Source organism: Cynocephalus volans, chromosome 2 (assembly GCF_027409185.1).
Source record: "Cynocephalus volans isolate mCynVol1 chromosome 2, mCynVol1.pri, whole genome shotgun sequence".
In the NCBI taxonomy this organism is placed as follows: domain Eukaryota; kingdom Metazoa; phylum Chordata; class Mammalia; order Dermoptera; family Cynocephalidae; genus Cynocephalus; species Cynocephalus volans.
The window spans coordinates 112776773-112796752 of NC_084461.1; the positions used below are offsets into that span (position 1 = coordinate 112776773).

At 36.0% G+C, this 19980-nt stretch overlaps 1 protein-coding gene across 3 annotated transcripts in view; it reads left to right on the forward strand.

The window, feature by feature from the left end:
* The window catches only part of SLC12A2 (solute carrier family 12 member 2), a 118876-nt gene that overhangs the window by 76874 nt on the left and 22022 nt on the right, over positions 1-19980 (forward strand). For all 3 annotated transcript variants that reach the window (XR_010022626.1, XM_063086098.1, XM_063086099.1), the window contains exons 16-17: positions 1913-2024; positions 16050-16190. Coding sequence is in view for 2 of the 3 variants with exons in the window: in XM_063086098.1 (XP_062942168.1) it covers positions 1913-2024; positions 16050-16190 (253 nt within the window). In the remaining variant the exon portion in view is untranslated. The remainder of the gene's footprint in view (positions 1-1912; positions 2025-16049; positions 16191-19980) is intronic.

The window sequence follows — 19980 nt, forward strand, 5'->3', positions numbered from 1 at the left end:
TAACCCCTATATATTTTGGTGATTTTTTACGTACAAAATCAGGTAGCTTAATAGCTTTCTCATGTTCATTTAGGATTTAGCCTTTTCCTGATTTGTCAGATTCTTTACTGTTCCTCTATTTGCTTTCTAGCTTTTAATATTCCAATATTACTGTGTCCTCTCCTATTCTCCATATCGTGGTTTTGTGCCTTTAAAAAAATCTTCTAGGGAGATTTTTGAGGAAGGAGTTAAAATCAAAGAGAGTGTTGATTGTTGTCCAACATTGTTCCCTTTGCCATTGTTATTCAAAGGTACCCTATTACTAACACGTTTCATATTGTACTCTTTTTGGTAAGATAAAACTATCAAATTATGTCTTTGTGGCTTACTGTTTAGGAAACATAAGGACTGTAAGTTAGTTTCCCACAGTAATAGGTTATATTATTTAGGATATGGGTTAAACTGCCATAACAGAAAGACTGAAGAATACTGTGGTTCATACAAGAGAGACAGTGTCAATGATAGCAGAGGTAGATGGGTGGTTCATGGCAGGTAGGCAGATTTGCTGCACCTGGTCAGTCAGGACCTGTGTTTCTTTATACTTTGTCAATCTGCCATTCCCTAGGAGGTGTTTTTGTCCATGTGGTGTAAGTCATCACCACATCCATGGGAAAGGGAAAGTATGGAGAGAGAACAGCATCCTTTTTAAGGGACATAGCATGGAAATAGAAACATTTTGTGGGCTGTAAGTTAGTCACAGGACCATGTTTAACTGCTAAGAAGGCTTATTTCCTAAGAAGGAAATTTACTTCTGGCCGGGGAGCCATGTAACCTGCTAAAGCTTAGAAAGCGAGACTAGATACTCAGAGATAATTAGCAGTCTGGGTCATAGGGCATGATTTCACGTTTGATTACCAAAAAGCAACTCTCCCAGACTGAATTCGTTTTTCAGCTAGTTTGCTAAAATTCTGATAAATAAGTTTAGTATTTTTTGAAAGTCTTTATTCAGGTTTTCATGCTTATTTTAGGAACTATCCTAAAAGTTAATTGTTCATTTAATGTTTAAGTCAGAAATTTTAGTCTGTTTGCTTTCTGTTAAAGTTTGTTTTGATTATATAAATTCAGGTTTAAGGAATTTTTCCTAACCTGTTTGGGCTTATTAAGTGGATACTTGAAATTTTTTTATTAAGTAAGATTGATTTCCCTTTTGAGTTAGCAAAAATCAAGTTACAAATGTATGAAAGTCATGCCACTGTATCATATTTTCAGAAACAATTGAATTCAATTTTGGCTCTCACCATCATTAATTATAATTAACACTTTTTACTTCAGATGCAAACTTTTTTTCACCATAGGTGAAAACATTAAAGACATTAAAATTAAGCTGGATTAGAGAGGGCTGATATCATGAAGTAGAAGTAGTTATGATGTGATCAAGCTAAGGAATGTGACCTGTTTTGTACATGAAGACAAGGCCATGCTCTCAGGGAGTTTTGCAAGCTCTGTGAAAGAACATGAGTGATTATTACCTTTAGAAGATGAAAAGTTGTTAAATATTTTTTAACTAGCATGGTGATTTTTTTCTATAATACCAACCAGAATCTTGATGTATAATATTACCTATTACAAGAAGACTTCAAAAAATTCATGGAAAAATAGTATTGAAAGATAATATGGAATCCATAAGCTTTTTGAAATATCCTAGTATTTTACAAGGGTATTTGGCATGATGTTTGTTCCAAAAAAGTTTTCTTTCTGCATTTCTCATGTACCAAGGCCTGATTAAAAGTCATCATCTCCTATGAGAATCCTGTGGCCTGTGCCTTACGGACAATTGTATGGCAAAGATTTCTTAGGTAAACTTAAAGTCATGTCCTTGTTGCCAAAAATATAAACTTTGCTAATGTTGTTTATTTTCTTAATCTTAAATTAGGCCACAGTGTCTTGTTATGACAGGTGCTCCGAACTCACGCCCAGCTTTACTTCATCTTGTTCACGATTTCACAAAAAATGTTGGTTTGATGATATGTGGCCATGTACATATGGTAAGTATCAGTTTTGTTTTCTACGTTAAAATACTTTTCACTCTGTATAATTTGTAATTTATAGGGCTTTCTAGATCAGAAATAATTTGATAAATCTGTTGGGATTTTTTCTTTAAGGTAATTGTTGTCTTCAAAATATTTTTGCCTCTAAACAGTCTCAAAGTAGCATTTTATTTGACATTTTGAACTTTCGTTGATCTACCTGTCTGTCTTTATTTTTGTTTAAAGATCTCAACTGGCTTTATTTTGATTCTAGAATTGGGCGACATTTCATTCCATAAAATAAAATAAGTGTACCAGTGAGGTGAGCAAAAGAGGTTGATTTTATATGCACAAAAAGGGCTGAAGAAAGCAGATTGGTTATTTCAAAGTTACTTGCCTTGTAAATTGGAGACAGGGAAACAGAAAAATAGAAAAATAACTGATTATTTAACATCAGATTACTTCAGACTATTCTTTTTGTGTAAGAATTAAAACCGACAGACCTCATTACTGTGACTATTGAAGATTTAAATTGCCTATTTGGGAAATTGGCTGTTATTTCTGTCTTCTCTCCCTCCCTCTGTCTCTCTCTTGGTTTTTCAGGAAGAGGTTTAGGTTTGGTGACGTGGAACTTTAGCAGGGATGACTCTGTTTTGATTTTTTAGTCTAGCGTTTTGAGACTTAGTGCAGAAACTTAGTCCAAAACATGACCTCTTGTAATTTTTATCTAACAATCCCCCCCTTTTGGTCTGGTTCTCACTTAGGTGAGAGTGTGACTAAAACTTAGGGCATCAGTACTACTCTGTTACCATAGTTTTGGGTTAAGATTCCCTCTGCACCATCATGCTTTTCTTTGAATTTTTGTCATTCCTGCCAAAGAGAGACCATTTGATGTTCAAAGTATGGCTGCATACAAACATTTAAAACTTTTGAGAGAATACAGTGCATGAGGGAGACTAGTATTATGACTGTCAAGGAATAATACCAAGAGTTTGGAGTATGCTCCTTAGCCAGGATCCCCATGAGCCAAACCAACTAAAATCAAATAGCCAGATGAGAAGTGTACCTGTTTTAGACAGTAACTTGTTTGCTAATTTTTTGTTATACAGAGTCTGTATAGAACCCCAGTGTATTTATCCGTGTGTGGCAAGAATGTTAGCAACTGCACAGACTACTCCCTTTTCATCTAGTAGGCAACTAACATCCTGTGACTGGGTTAAATTAAAGCAGAGAACAACAACTTGCAAGTTAACCACAGAAGCTACAGATTGTGAAATTTTAAATACAGCATTATTCTGCCAAGCGAAAGATGTAGGCATAAATACAGAAAAATTAAGAGGGATAAGAGTCTCATTATGATAGGAAGTCTTGCTCTGATGGTCTTGGGAAAAGATGTCCACAGCGTGAAGTTGGCAACTTCTCATCCTGGTTTGCAGTTTGAATGTCTCTGGTTATGGCTTCAGGCATTTTTGGTGAACTCTTTGTGTGGTGCACACATAAGACTTTCCGTTGAAATCTACATCAATTTGTGCAGCTTTAACTTTTGGGCTTCAGGAACAGAATAATTCTCGTTCTTAGTTGGAGAGTTGTAGCTAGATATTAGAGAAAACTACAAGAATTCAGAATCCAGTCCAATCTACAGGTAGGTAGATAATAAAACCTCAAACAATGAACAGGCTACAATTTAATAACAGATGTAATATAATTTTCTTTTGAAACAATTTTTTTTCTCTATGATCACCTATATTGGTACCAAAGATAACCATGGTAAGACCAATTTGCCTGGTTATTTATGTAAGTGCAGCAAGAATAACCACATAGACTTCCTTGAAATTTTCTTTGCTGGAAATTTTGACAAGGAATATCAGATTGGATTTGTAAAAACCTCGTTATGCTAGGAAGCCAAACCAAGGGAGGCATTAGACTTTGCCTGCTGTGTATCTAATATCTTGAGTTTCCTGGACTTTCCAGGAGGTGGCAACTTTTACTCCCTCAGTGTAAGGCTAGAACTCTTGAAGCTATGCATTCTGTGTACATTTCCAAATACGACATTCCAGTCAGAGCCTTGGAAATGTAATCAATGTTTCCAATTGTATCCTGTTAAAGAGGACAGATTCTTATTTAACTTATGTAAATAACCATATTGCCATAAAAATAACAATACTCATGAATAGTTTCTGAATTCTGGAGGAATCAGGTAGAGAGGAAAAGCAAATATTTGAATTTTTTGTGTAAGAGAATATGAGTTACCAAATTGCTGTAAGCTATAGGTAGCTTGGAAGAAGAAGAAATTTTTCTTAAATCTGGAAAACAAAACATTAAAAGAATGAGCAATGTTTTAAATAAAGAAGCCATTAAAAACCATAATTCTTCATCAGTTCATTCAGTCTCACGTAATTAAGTTCTCCCTCTGATCTTGGTTAACACTTTCACAAACCCTTCAGTTTCTTCAATAGAATTTTAGAAATTTAGTCCAGTGGAATTAACTCAGTTATTAGAAACCTCTACTTGTTGCAGTTCTTTTCTTTCCATGAAGATCCTTGAAGACACAACACTTCAGGATCATAATTGTTTGCAAAGCACTTTCAGAAAGAACATCAGAATAAGACAATTAAATGTGGACATCAACACTTAAAATGGTCATGTAAAGATATGATGAGAGTTACAAATTGACGAATTTGATTATTTCTGTAGCATATAATTTTAAAATAATCAAAATTGCAACTGATAGTATTTATATGAAGACGTCAGATTTATAGGAACTTTATATAATTTTGGAACCTATATTACTAACATATTTATATAAATATAACTCAGAAGATTAAACATCCTTTTTTCTTATATATCCTTTTATTATTGTTGTTATAACACTTACAAGGTTTCTCTTAAGTACAGAGATGTATGGAGAAAACCCAAGAGGGATCAAAATCTCTAGATAACGTAATGTAAAAATACGTTGACTTAAAAAAAAAAAAAGTAATACATATGTAAGGTTGAAAAGTCAAAGAATCCTGAAAGACACAAAGTGAAAAATAAATACTTCTTCACTCACTACTGTCCCACACAAAGTTCCTCTCCCCAAAGGACCACTGTTAAAATTTCCTATTTGCTTTAGTTTGAAATGCATTTCTTTGCCAGAATTCACATCTCATCTGCACATGTGTATTAGTCTGTTTCTGTTGCTTATAACAAAATACTAAGAACTGGATAATTTATAAAGAAAATGAAATTTATTGCTTCCAGTTTCAGAGAGTAGGAAGTCCAAAGTGTCGGGAACATATCTGGTGAGGGTCTTCTTGGTGGTCGCTTTACAGCAATACAGGGGTCTCATGTGGCAAAAAATGGTGGACCAGAGAGAGAGAGTTCCTCGTACTCTCCTTTTAAAACTCTCAGATCCACACCCCTGCCCATCATTATTAATCTATTCACTATGGCATGGCCCTATAATCTAATCACCTCTTCAAGGCCCCACCATTCAATTACCATAATAGGATTTCCTACCCTCGACAGAGTGGGGATTCAGTTTTGGGGGGACATTCAACCCAAGGCAAGACAGGTCTATTTTTGTGCTTTCCATTTTCTGTGCTATTTCTCTCTGCTGTTCCAGTACTAGTACAATACTGTTTAAAGTATTTCAGTTTTACCACATGTTTTAACAGCTGGGAAGGTAAGTCTTATGTGACTATTCCATACTGATTGTCCACATCTGCTTTATATTGCAATTTCCTCAGACAATTTGATTGGAAATTGGTTGGAATTGCATTGTTTCTGCAGATTAATTTGGAGATGATGATTTTCTTTATGGTAGTGAGTTTTCTCTTTGTGGATATCTCTTTTGTGTGACTGCATTCAGATTTTGTGACTTTTCTTGAGATTTTGAATATCTCTACTTAGAGTGTCTTTTTATTTTTGATTTTAATAGCAAAATTTTAACTACGTAATTATGGGGTACAATCTGTAAACATCGTTTCTTATTTGACGGTGCTTCCTATGTAATTTAACCCACCAAGTAAGAGCAATTAGTTTTAATATCTCTCTTTAGATTCTTTGAAAAGTTCTGGGGCCCTCTGGAACTTCCCAAAGTTAATTTCAGGTCAAAAAAGCTTAATTTTTAGAATCAGACTTTGGGAAACTTGTCAAATATCAAAGGTTATCACAGGTCACTATGAAATAATACCAAAGTGACAAAAGATTTCAAAGGTACAGTGCACAAGAAATTATTTTGATAAAGCGTGGGGTCTCTGTTCCCTAGGCCAGTTACCTGAAAGGTAAAGAAAAAACTTTATGATTTTCTATTAAAAGCAGATTTATGCTCCAAGAAAACCCTGTTTTTCCAACACAGGGCCGCAAACTCTAGCCATTCATCAGTGTGCTTTTGATATAAATGCTCAGTTTTTAGAAAAACTTATAAATAATTTCCTTCTAATTTTATCCAACTTGATAACATAAAATTCATTTCATGAGATTTTATCTTCCACAAATTTTCTACACCTAGCATAATCCTTAAGTGTTTCTCCTATACTTGCTTTTTTTCCCTTTAATTTGGCATTCTACCTTAAGACAAAAATTTACTTTCCTTTTTCCCTTATTTTAACCACACACAGTTTTCTCATGCAAAACAAAAAATTCAGTAATCTCCTTTAAACTTTCTTTACCAAAAGTTTATCTTCATACTTAGAAGTTTTTTTGTATCTCTCCTACTTACTGATTCATTTCTGCCTTGTTTCTGTTTCCTTTCTAAATCCATATTTTTGAAACAATTTTTAAATAACCTCTAAATTAGATAAAATTGCTTCGCTTTAACAAAAATGTATCCTCATTTTTACAATTTTTCTCACCAAAAACAATTTTTCTCACCAAAAACTCACTTTGCATATATAATTATTTTTCTTATTAGTTTTTAATTTCATATGGTAATTAGACTGTATAACTCTTAGTAACCTTAAATTTTTGTAAAAACCTAGGAAGTAATTCATTTTGAGCTGTCTTGTTGCATACCTACATTTTATGAATCTACGTTTCATAATTTGTAAAAACATACACTTCCACCCAGAACAATTTCTTCATGTTTACTGACAGACTCAAATATATTTAGCTTCTCTATACCATATAAAAAGAAGATGTCAAAGTATATAAACTTTAAATTTATGCTTAATAATTTTAGAAATGACCTGGGCATTTAGTGAGTATCTATTACTTAATTTTACATTAAAGTTTCAAGACACCTGAACTATAAAGAGTTAATTTATAAACATTTATGCATAATTTACTTTTAACAACCATGCTTGAATTGTTTGTGAAAATTCTGTGAGATATTGAACAAAATTAGCCATCATCTCAAGTTATTTCTCTTTTATCCATTTTTTACAGCATGCAAATATTAGGCAGTCATCACCTAAGCAAGAACCCTGAAGTTTAATATATATATATATATATATATATATATATATAGGTATTTTGCTGATCAGAAGACACAGTTGTTTTCATCACCCCAACAATGTTAAACTAGTCTTATTTATCTAAGATTTATCCAAGTTGTGAACTAAAAGGCATTTGAATTCTCATACTTTTTTTTTTTGGATAAAATATTTAAGTGCTTACTTTCTGCAAGCCAATTAATTAGAGCTCTTTTACATATTTTGATAGAGTAGTCATGACTCTTGGGGCTCCCTGAGGAAGACTGTGGTCTCCCCCAAAAAAGAGATTAATAGCACCTTCCTGTGTTCCTCGGGTTCTCTCAGCATCATCCACAATCTCTTTCACGTCTCTTCGTGGTCAACAAATCTGTCAAAGGGCAAAATTACAAGTTTAGTTGAAAGATATCAGTTGGCTTTATTGCGAATCTAGAACCAGGCAACATTTCACTCCATGAGATAGAATAATTGTTCTCCTTTCATTAGTTTTCTTATTCATTATGAGTAGAATTTAGCATTGCCCTTGTAGGGTGGTTTGGCCAAGAAAAATGGCTTCTTAATAACTAAGGAGCTGAAATGAAATTCAGTATACTAGTATGTCTCATAAAGTCATAAGAACACTTGGGAACATTTACTTACCACAAAAATAGGGGTTAGAGGAGGTAGGCAAATCATGGTAAATATCTAGAGTCAAAAGTAATATCTGTGGCACATAAGAGCAAAGTGAATGTAGAATTTCTAAGTTTAAATACTTTTAATCGCCCATTTATTTTTGTTTTAAGCAGGAGTAAGAAAATTATTAAAAAATAGTGATAAACATTCACCCCAAAGTAGTGTTTTGGTATCTTGGCTGTTAAGCAGTCACTGGATGATGGCTCACTTATTCTGCATAAGAAATTGGAATACAGTATTCATTGGTTAGATTAGTTTTTCTCCTAAATTCTGTTCATCTTGTTTTGGTGCTGGAAATGTGCTCTGTGTGCCCCATGTTGCAGCCCCTGCTAAAGTTGCTCTTCTTGTATAGTGACAGAGTCAAGTCTGTATGTGTTTGCACTTGCGTGTAGGGTGGTAGAATACAATGACACACTGATCCCCATTGGAACTGTGGAGTTCTCCAAGCTCATTAGTTTGAGTTGGGGTCTTGAACACAAGACGTTACAAATGATAAACTTTCCCTACAGAAGATAAATTGTATTTTTCCTTTACTTATTCATTTTTAGGGTGTGTATTCTTAAACTTATTTTTCGATTTTTGTTTTATATATTTGTGTGTAACACATTTTATGTTGTTTGCAGGGATCAAAATAGAATTGCAAGTTAATAAAGCTTATTTCCTTTCTTGCGTTAATTTCATCACTTAACAACTATGAAGAAAAGTGCATTAATATTATATAGCTCACTTTGATTTTCAGTGATGTTCTTAAGTTACTGAGAATTAATAACTCATACATTTGAAGCAAAAGAAAACTAGGAAACTTTCTGTAGAAAAATAGAAATTTCTTAATTTGTTTTATGTAATCTCTTCATTATCAGTTATTTCTTTTTTTTTTTTTTTTTTTTTTTTTAATTTATTTATTTATTTATTTTTTTTTTTAATTTTATTTTGTCGATATACATTGTAGCTGATTAATGCTCCCCATCACCAAAACCTCCCTCCCTTCTCCCTCCCCCCTCCCCCCCAACAATGTCCTTTCTGTTTGCTTGTTGTATCAACTTCAAATAATTGTTGTTATTATATCTTCTTCCCCCCCCCCCGGTTTGTGTGTGTGTGTGTGTATGTGTGTGTGTGTGAATTTATATATTAATTTTTAGCTCCCTCCAATAAGTGAGAACATGTGGTATTTCTCTTTCTGTGCCTGACTTGTTTCACTTAATATAATTCTCTCAAGGTCCATCCATGTTGTTGCAAATGGCAGTATTTCATTCGTTTTTATAGCTGAGTAGTATTCCATTGTGTAGATGTACCACATTTTCCGTATCCACTCATCTGATGATGGGCATTTGGGCTGGTTCCAACTCTTGGCTATTGTAAAGAGTGCTGCGATGAACATTGGGGAACAGGTATACCTTCGACTTGATGATTTCCATTCCTCTGGGTATATTCCCAGCAGTGGGATGGCTGGGTCGTATGGTAGATCTATTTGCAATTGTTTAAGGAACCTCCATACCATTTTCCATAGAGGCTGCACCATTTTGCAGTCCCACCAACAATGTATGAGAGTTCCTTTTTCTCCGCAGCCTCGCCAGCATTTATCGTTCATAGTCTTTTGGATTTTAGCCATCCTAACTGGGGTTAGATGGTATCTCAATGTGGTTTTTATTTGCATTTCCCGGATGCTGAGTGATGTTGAGCATCTTTTCATATGTCTGTTGGCCATTTGGATATCTTCCTTAGAGAAATGCCTACTTAGCTCTTTTGCCCATTTTTTAATTGGGTTGCTTGTTTTCTTCTTGTAAAGTTGTTTGAGTTCCTTATATATTCTGGATATTAATCCTTTGTCAGATGTATATTTTGCAAATATTTTCTCCCACTCTGTTGGTTGTCTTTTAACTCTTTTAATTGTTTCTTTTGCTGTGCAGAAGCTTTTTAGTTTGATATAATCCCATTTGTTTATTTTTCCTTTGGTTGCCCGTGCTTTTGGGGTCGTATTCATGAAGTCTGTGCCCAGTCCTATTTCCTGAAGTGTTTCCCCTATGTTTTCTTTAAGAAGTTTTATTGTCTCAGGGTGTATATTTAAATCCTTAATCCATTTTGAGTTGATTTTAGTATACGGTGAGAGGTATGGATCTAGTTTCATTCTCCTGCATATCGATATCCAGTTTTCCCAGCACCACTTGCTGAAGAGGCAGTCCCTTCCCCAGTGAATAGGCTTGGTGCCTTTGTCAAAGATCAGATGGCAGTAAGTGTGTGGGTTGATTTCTGGATTCTCTATTCTATTCCATTGGTCAGTGTGTCTGTTTTTATGCCAGTACCATACTGTTTTGGTTATTATAGCTTTGTAGTATAGCTTAAAGTCAGGTAGTGTTATGCCTCCAGCTTTATTTTTTTGGTTGAGCATTGCTTTGGCTATTCGTGGTCTTTTATTGTTCCATATAAATGTCTGAATAGTTTTTTCCATTTCTGAGAAAAATGTCTTTGGAATTTTGATGGGGATTGCATTGAATTTGTATATCACTTTGGGTAGTATGGACATTTTCACTATGTTGATTCTTCCAATCCAAGAGCATGGAATATCTTTCCATCTTCTTGTATCCTCTCTAATTTCTCTCAGCAGTGGTTTGTAGTTCTCATTATAGAGATTTTTCACCTCCTTGGTTAACTCAATTCCTAAGTATTTTATTTTTTTGGTGGCTATTGTAAATGGGCAGGCTTTCTTGATTTCTCCTTCTGCATGTTCACTATTGGAGAAAAGAAATGCTACTGATTTTTGTGTGTTGATTTTGTATCCTGCTACTGTGCTGAAATCATTTATCAATTCCAACAGTTTTTTTGTAGAGGTTTTAGGCTGTTTGATATATAGGATCATGTCATCTGCAAACAGGGACAGTTTGACTTCATCTTTTCCAATCTGGATGCCCTTTATTTCCTTCTCTTCTCTGATTGCTCTGGCTAGTACTTCCAACACTATGTTGAATAGGAGTGGTGAGAGTGGGCATCCTTGTCTAGTGCCTGTTCTTAAAGGAAAAGCTTTCAGCTTTTCCCCATTCAGGATGATATTGGCAGTGGGTTTGGCATATATGGCTTTAATTATGTTGAGATACTTTCCCTCTATACCTAACTTATAGAGGGTCTTTGTCATGAATGAGTGCTGAACTTTATCAAATGCTTTTTCAGCGTCTATAGAGATGATCATATGGTCCTTGTGTTTGAGTTTATTAATATGGTGTATCACATTTATTGATTTGCGTATGTTGAACCAACCTTGCATCCCTGGGATGAATCCCACTTGATCGTGATGAATAATTTTTCGTATGTGTTGCTGTATTCTGTTTGCTAGTATTTTAGTGAGGATTTTTGCATCTATATTCATCAAGGATATCGGCCTGTAGTTTTCTTTTTTGGTTATATCTTTACCTGGTTTTGGTATCAGGATGATGTTTGCTTCATAGAATGAGTTTGGGAGATTTGCGTCCGTTTCAATCTTTTGGAATAGTTTGTAAAGAATCGGTGTCAATTCCTCTTTGAATGTTTGGTAAAATTCTGCTGTGAATCCATCTGGTCCTGGGCTTTTCTTTGTTGGGAGCCTTCTGATAACAGCTTCAATCTCCTTTATTGTTATTGGTCTGTTCAAATTTTCTACGTCTTCACGGTTCAGTTTTGGGAGCTTGTGTGTGTCCAGAAATTTATCCATTTCCTCCAGATTTTCAAATTTGTTGGCGTATAGTTGTTTATAGTAGTCTCGAATGATTCCTTGTATTTCAGATGAATCAGTTGTAATATCGCCTTTTTCATTTCTAATTTTTGTTATTTGAGTCTTCTCTCTTCTTTTTTTTGTTAGCCAAGCTAATGGTTTGTCAATTTTATTTATCTTTTCAAAAAACCAACTTTTTGATTCGTTGATCTTTTGAATTGTTTTTTGGTTTTCAATTTCATTCAGTTCTGCTCTGATCTTAATGATTTCTTTCCGTCTGCTAACTTTAGGATTGGATTGTTCTTGTTTTTCTAGTTCTTTAAGGTGAAGTGTTAGGTTGTTCACTTGCCATCTTTCCATTCTTCTGAAGTGAGCATTTAATGCAATAAATTTTCCCCTCAATACTGCTTTTGCAGTATCCCACAGGTTTTGGTATGATGTATCATTGTTTTCATTAGTTTCAATAAACTTTTTGATTTCCTGCTTGATTTCTTCTTGGACCCATATGTCATTAAGTAGAATGCTGTTTAATTTCCATGTGTTTGTATAGTTTCCAGAGTTTTGTTTGTTATTAATTTCTAGTTTTAATCCATTGTGGTCTGAGAAGATACATGGGATAATTGCAATTTTTTTGAATTTATTGAGACTTGATTTGTGACCTAATATGTGATCTATCCTGGAGAATGATCCATGTGCTGATGAGAAGAATGAATATTCTGAGGTTGTTGGGTGGAATGTTCTGTAGATATCTGCCAATTCCAATTGGTCTAGAGTCTTGTTTAGATCTTGTGTTTCTCTACTGATTCTTTGCCTAGATGATCTGTCTAATATTGACAGTGGAGTGTTCAGGTCCCCTGCTATTATGGTATTAGTGTCTATTTCCTTCTTTAGGTCTAATAGAGTTTGTTTTATAAATCTGGCTGCTCCAACATTGGGTGCGTACATATTTATGATTGTTATGTCTTCTTGATGGATCAGTCCTTTTATCATTAAGTAGTGTCCCTCATTGTCTCTTTTTATGGTTTTTAGTTTAAAGTCTATTTTGTCAGATATAAGAATAGCCACTCCAGCTCGTTTTTCTTTTCTGTTTGCATGGTAAATCTTTTTCCATCCTTTCACTCTTAGTCTGTGTGAATCTTTATGGGTGAGGTGGGTCTCTTGTAGGCAGCATATAGTTGGGTCCTGCTTTTTGATCCAGTCAGCCAGTCTGTGTCTTTTAATTGGGGAATTTAAGCCTTTAACATTAAGAGTTGTTATTGAAAGGTGTTGATTTATTCCTAGCATTTTATTGGTTGTTTGGTTGTCTTAGGTGTCTTTTGTTCCTTGCTTTCTGATTTACTGTTTGGTTTCTTTGTTTGTTGGTTCCTTAGGTTGTAGATAGTGTTTTTGTTAGCTTGTTTTCTCTTCATGAATGCCATTTTTATTGTACTAGCGGGTTTTGATTTTTCTTGGGTTTTTATGGCAGTGGTAGTTATTTTTCAGGAACCAAACCCAGTACTCCCTTGAGGATTTCTTGTAAGGGTGGTCTTGTGGTAGTGAACTCCCGCAGTTTTTGTTTGTCTGAGAAATATACTATTTGCCCCTCATTTCGGAAGGATAGCCTTGCAGGGTAGAGTATTCTTGGCTGGCAATCTTTGTCTTTTAGTATTTTGAAAATATCATCCCATTCCTTTCTAGCTTTTAGGGTTTGTGATGAAAAGTCTGATGTTAACCTGATTGGGGCTCCCTTATAGGTGATTTGACGCTTCTCTCTTGCAGCTTTTAAGATTCTCTCTTTGTCTCTGAGTTTTGCCAATTTGACTATGACATGTCTTGGAGAAGGCCTTTTTGGGTTGAATACGTTTGGAGATCGTTGAGCTTCCTGGATCTGAAGATCAGTGATTTTTCCTATACCTGGGAAGTTTTCTGCCACTATTTTGTTGAATATGTTTTCAATGGAATCTCCATTTTCCTCCCCTTCTGGAATACCCATGACTCGGATATTTGAGCGCTTGAGGTTGTCTGATATCTCTCTCAGATTTTCTTCCATGTCCTTGATTCTTTTCTCTTTCTTTTTGTCTGCTTGTGTTATTTCAAACAGCCCATCTTCAAGTTCAGAGGTTCTCTCTTCAACTTCGACAAGCCTGCTGGTTAAACTCTCCGTTGTGTTTTTTATTTCGCTGAATAATTTCTTCAGTTCAGCAAGTTCTGCTACATTTTTTTTCAGGAAATTGATTTCCTTGTATAGTTCCTCTTTCAGATCCTGTATACTTTTCCTCATTTCATCATGATGTCTAGCTGAGTTTTCTTGTATCTCATTCAGTTTCCTTAGAATTATCACTCGAAATTCCTTGTCAGTTATTTCAAGGGCTTCTTGTTCTATAGGATCTAGAGTATGAGATTTATTAACTTTTGGTGGTGTACTTTCTTGATTTTTTGTATTTCTGGTGTCTTTTTTTTGGTGTTTATTCATTGTGGCAGGGGGTTTCACAGTCCACCGGTTTAAGACTAATGACTAACTAGGATGTTGCTGTGGTTGCCAATTTGGTATGGCTCCCGCCGTGACTGCTCAGTTGGCCTCTAGTGTCTTGTGTGTGTGGTTGCCTCGGGTCTTGGGCTTCTCCGGGGAGCCACCTTTCTGGTCAGCTTGTACTCTGCTGGGCTGGTGGATCACGTACCACAGGGTGTGTGATCTCTGTTGAGCTTTCACTTTCTGTACAGGACTTCTCCCCGTTCCGTGTGCTCTGGCCCAGGCTGTTAGATCGTGCAGTGGCGACCCCACCGGGTGTGTGGTTCCTGTCGAGTCTCCGCCTCCCTGGCCGCACGTCTCCCCCCTCTGTGCACACTGTGCTGGGCTGGGGCGTGTGTTCTGCACCCCTCGTCTATCAGCTGGGCCTTCAAGACCCTGCTCAGCACCGCCTCGCCCAGGAAGTCCACCAGGTTTCTGCTAGGCACAGACGACCGGTCTCTCTGGGTGCCTTTGTAGCACTGTGTAGATCTTTTTCGGGTCTTGTTCACCTTTGTATCCCCCCGGTATAAACCGAGTCTAGTGCCCGCCTGCAGCCTGCTCTCCGGCAGGTTCAAGCGGACCTGGGAACTCTCCTACCACACTATTCCCAACCAGAAATTCGTTAGGCTTTTTTCCAAACTGGTGGTCGCAGAGATGGTATCTGCCTCCCAGTAACAGGAAGTTTACCGGGGCGGAGTCCAGGGTGTGGTGGAGTGACAGTCGGCCCGCCCTTACTTCCTAGCCCTCCCAAAACTGGTCGGGACGCCCCACACCCACAGCCCTGCCAGAGAACCGCGGAGGGAGTGGGAGAGGAGGTCGGCCCGCAGGGCCCGGAAAGCCCCGCGCCAGGCCAAGCAAATGGGCTCAGTGATGGCCGAGCAGGGCGGAGCTGCCCGCACCTGGGAAAATGGAGGCAGCACCGGGGCAATGAGTGGCCTGGTGGTGCAGGCGGAAGCCGCGTGGGCATCCACCCCCCCGAACAGAGCTGTGCCAGGGATCACTCACAGTGCTGTGCCAGGTCGGGCGCTCGCTCTGTCTCTGGTTTGTTGCCTTCCGTGTTCTCGGCGCTGCCGCCTCGGGCTGTTCAGTCGCGGCGCCGCTCGGGCGCTCCCAGGAATCTTCTTTAATGCCGGCCTGAAACCTCGAATCCTGAATAGGGCAGCTGGCCGCCTTCAGTGCGGCCCCAGCCTCCGGGATCCTGGCTGCATCCACAGCAGCCCTGGCGCCGTGTTCCCTGTTTCAAGACTCGCTTTTGCAGCTAAGAATCAGTTCTTTTCCTGCTCCACACTTCAAAGCTGTTGCCTGTAAATGAGGCAGCCTCTCCTGCCGGGGGCAAAGTGGCGTTGAGCCCCCACGACCGGCCAGCAGCAGCAGTCCTCCCTTAAGAGATGGCCAGAGGAAGGTCCACAAGTTTCCCGGCTGCCTGAGGCCCAGTGGCCACCTTTTCCACCTCAGCTACTCCGCGCCAGCTGCCGCAGCCGCCGCCATCTTGAAACCCTCCCATTATCAGTTATTTCTAACATCTTTCGTTAACTTAGGATATGGAAACTTTTTAAGTATGTTTTTTCTCTTCTCTCTTCTTTTGGCACCCCTGTGCCTTAACTATTTCATCAACTCTATCTTTTTGTAGTCTTTAAATATTAGAAAGATTCACTGACATCTAAATGAAATACTGTGTTTCTCCCACCCCAATGTTTAGACACCTTGTTTCAAGCCAGTATGACAGGATGGTTTTTATAAATGTGAAATGCATTACTTCCAGTTAAAGATATTAATATTTTTATCTAAAGGGCCCTCGAAGACAAGCCATGAAAGAGATGTCCATTGATCAAGCCAAATATCAACGATGGCTTATTAAAAATAAAATGAAGGCTTTTTATGCTCCAGTACATGCAGATGACTTGAGAGAAGGTGCACAGTATTTGATGCAGGTAGGTTTGTTATGCCTTTCAAATACCTACGTTTTCATTTTATATAAACTTTTAGAAACTTTTTTTATCCTAGGTTTTATTCTTCATATAAATACAAATGGTAAATCTTTTTTAGTATCTTTATTAAAGTAGACTTCTAAGATTTGTATAATTTAGAACTAAAGGCACTACAGAAATTTTGTGCTGTTGGCTGACAGCCTGACCCTCTTTGAAAATTATCTTAGCCTGTTGCCCTCCTTCTGTAAGATATTTTCCATTCACTTTCTGCTGCAGCCCACTGGGCGTTTTGGAAGACTGTTGTCCTTGAGCACTTTCTGTTGTGTGTTTCTTAGAACTTGGTAAGCACAGGGTTAAAAATAGCCAAGGCAGTCTTCAGGAAGAAAAGGAGTGGAAGCATGCTCTTTGCACATATAAAGCTCTATCCTAAAATTAGTAATTAAGACATTGTGGTATTGAAATATAGTGATAGTTCAGTAAATGGAACAAAACAGAAGAAATAGAGCCACTCATATAGGAAATTTAACATATGACAGAGATGGCACTGAAAGAAAGGGCTGGAACAATAATAAAGGGCTGTGAAAAAATAATAAAGTAGATCTTTACAAAGACCAAGCAAAAATCATTCCAAAATGGGTTTAAAATCTAAATATAAAAGGCAATTAAAAAAAATTTTTAGAGGAAAATGAAAGTAATTTTATGACCTTGAACTTGCAAAGAAAAAATTTTAAATGAGACACAAAAAGTTGAATTACAAAGAAAATAATTTAATATTTTAAATTAATAATTTTTTAATTAAAGTTTAAAACTTTGAGCTTCTAAAGAGAACATGAAAATGAAAAAGGAAGCCACAGACCAAAGGAAGATAATAATCCTAACGTGTAACCAGGCAAAGAATAAGGTCCAGAATATATAAAGAAATGCTAAAAGTCACTAAAAGAAAAGAAAGAAAAAGAAAGCAAAAGATATGACCAGAGAGGAAAACTAAATGACAAATAAAAATTAAAAGTATAATACAGTTTTATTGCATACTCATCAGACTGACCATAAATTAAGCTTGCCAGTACAGTGTTGGAACCAGTGTAAAGCAAGTGGAAATCTTCGAACTGCTGTGGTAATATAGATTGGACAACCACTTCTGATAGCAACCTAACATATCCTGCAAATTTGAAGGAGTGAATATTCTAGGACATTCCATTCCTAGATATATACCTTAGAAAAACTTGCTTATGTGAAGAAGGCTGTATGAAACTTTATAGCAGTGTCATTTATAATAATGAAAAGAATTGGAAGTGACTTCAACAACTATCAGTCACAGAATTGAAAATTGTAGTATAATCATACAGTAGAATCTTATGTAATGGTGAAAAGGAACTGTACATAGCAATATAGCTAAACCTCAAAAGTGTTAAGGAAAAATAGCAAGTTAAAAAAAAATATGAAAACATGAAGATATTGTACATCTAAAAAAACACATGAGTTAAAATTTGATATGTATGTATCCTTAAATAATAGAATACACAATAAAAATAGAAGGAGGGCTTGAGACATGAGGATATGTAGGGTGCTTCGTGTACATTTCTAATGTTAATTTTTTTAGCTGGGTAGTGGGTACACGACTGTTCATTATTTCATTACCTTTTATATGTGTGGGGCAAAGTTAGGATAAATAGAGCTCTGTCATTTTGAAATTGCCCTGTAAACCTGGCAAATGCAACCACTTTACAAAGATATCTGGGAGGTTGGCTTTATTCTAACGGCAGAGCTATCTGAGGAACTGTATGAAATGTCCTCACCGTAATAGGTGCCAACTGCCTCTGTAGAACTAATAACTGAAATTTTAGTGTAAGTAGTCACTGAGAGTATTTCCTTTTTTTTCTATCATCTGGAAACCTGTTACATAGAGTGACAAATACCTGTATGTCATTTAGTTGTTTTTAATCTTTGTCAAAAGGATTTTTTTGTACAGCAACTTACTTTTTTAGCCCTAGAGGTGCTATTTTTAGATGGTTTTGTTTTACTCTTCCTCATATATTCAGTTACTAATTGTTGTCATAAGCATTTATTAATAATTAAACTGGCATTTAAGTATCCAGTCTCCACAACAAAGCTTAAGAATCACTGTTTTAAAAAGAAGCAGTCTTATCAATAGCTTGCTTATAGAGTCCTTTAGGTAGTGAGGCTTTAGCACTAGTAACTTTATTTTGTATATTTGGAATTTTCTTTCATTCTTTTTTTTTTTTTTTAAAGGCAGTAACCACTTGATTGTCAACCCAATTTTAAACCTTCATTTTGAATAGCACAATCACATTGTTCTTACTGAAAATTTTAGGTTCCATCATGATGGCCCTTTAAGTTAAGCAAATATCATTTAAAATGTCAGTGTAGACTTTTATCTTTTTCCCTGGAGAAAAATTGTCTAGAAATATCCTGTGTGGTATAAGCTGAGTGTTCCTGACTCCTTTCCTCTTCTTCATTAGCCACATGTTTAAGAAGAGTGATTTTTAAAAAAGAAGTTCTGAAATAAGTAGACCAAAACAATATAAAATTGCTAATAAAATTTTTGAAATATAAATTTATGTCCTATAGCCTCAATCTAAGTGTATATTGTGCCATGAGATATTATCTAATGATAATTTGAGGCCATGTCTATTAGGTGAACATTTCAAAAATAACCATCCAGAACATGTAGCTAAAACTCGACAGTTTTTTCATTGATTTTTAAGGTGATACACATCTCATACCAATACTTAACTACATTTAAGTGGATAACCATAATGTTTAGAAATGTTTTTACTTAATAGCCAAAGATAAAAATAAAAAGCCACATATTATTGGAGAAACATCTTTTCTTCCTGCTGCAGTAAAAATGGTTGTAATGATATACAGAAAATTATAACAAACTAAATGCATCTCTTGTCAGCAAAATTATAGTGTAAGATGCAAAGAAAACATGGCTAAAGATTTGAAGAAATAACACAGTGGGAATGTTTGATTGAAACTATCTATGTTTGTAATAAGCTTCAGATGATTTTATTTTGCTAAATTTGTTTCCATTATGGAATCCAGGAAGAATTGATTTGCTATCAACCACTAAATAAATATTTTCCAGAGAGATACATATTTTAGTAATAAATTACTTTCTTAGTAAGCGTAACATTTTATGGAAACTGTGGAAACATTATCTCTAACTGAATATAACTACTTTGATTAGAATTCACAGAGGATTTAGGGATGAGAGTGATACATGTGAAATTTCTTTATTTAGTCACTCCAGGATGTTATTGTTAATTTTATAAAAATAAAACCTTTTAATTATAATAGGATTATGAAAAATTTATGATGAGAAGGAGAGTGAGCCTGATAATATTTTGTATTATGAAGAAGTTGCTGGAAGGGCTGGTCCCGTGGCTCACTTAGGGAAAGCGTGGTGCCCATACCAGTAAGGTCAAGAGTTTGGATTCCCTTATTGGCCAACTGCCAAAAAAAAGCCAAAAAGGAAGTTGTTGGTTATCTTGTGGCTTAGTTTGTCAAAAAGCTATTATGTTAGTCTGTTTCTGTTGCTTATAATGAATACCTGAAACTGGCTAATATTTAAAGTAATGAAATTTATTTCTTATAGTTTTGGAGGCTGGAAAGTCCAAAGTCCAGGGAACACATCTGGTGAGGGCCTTTTTCTTGGTTGTGGCTCTCTACAGCAATGCAGGGTATCCCATAGTGAGAATCTTAAGCAAATGATTCTAACCTTCTAAATCACTTCCTTTATAAAACCATGTGTGCATTACTCCATGAA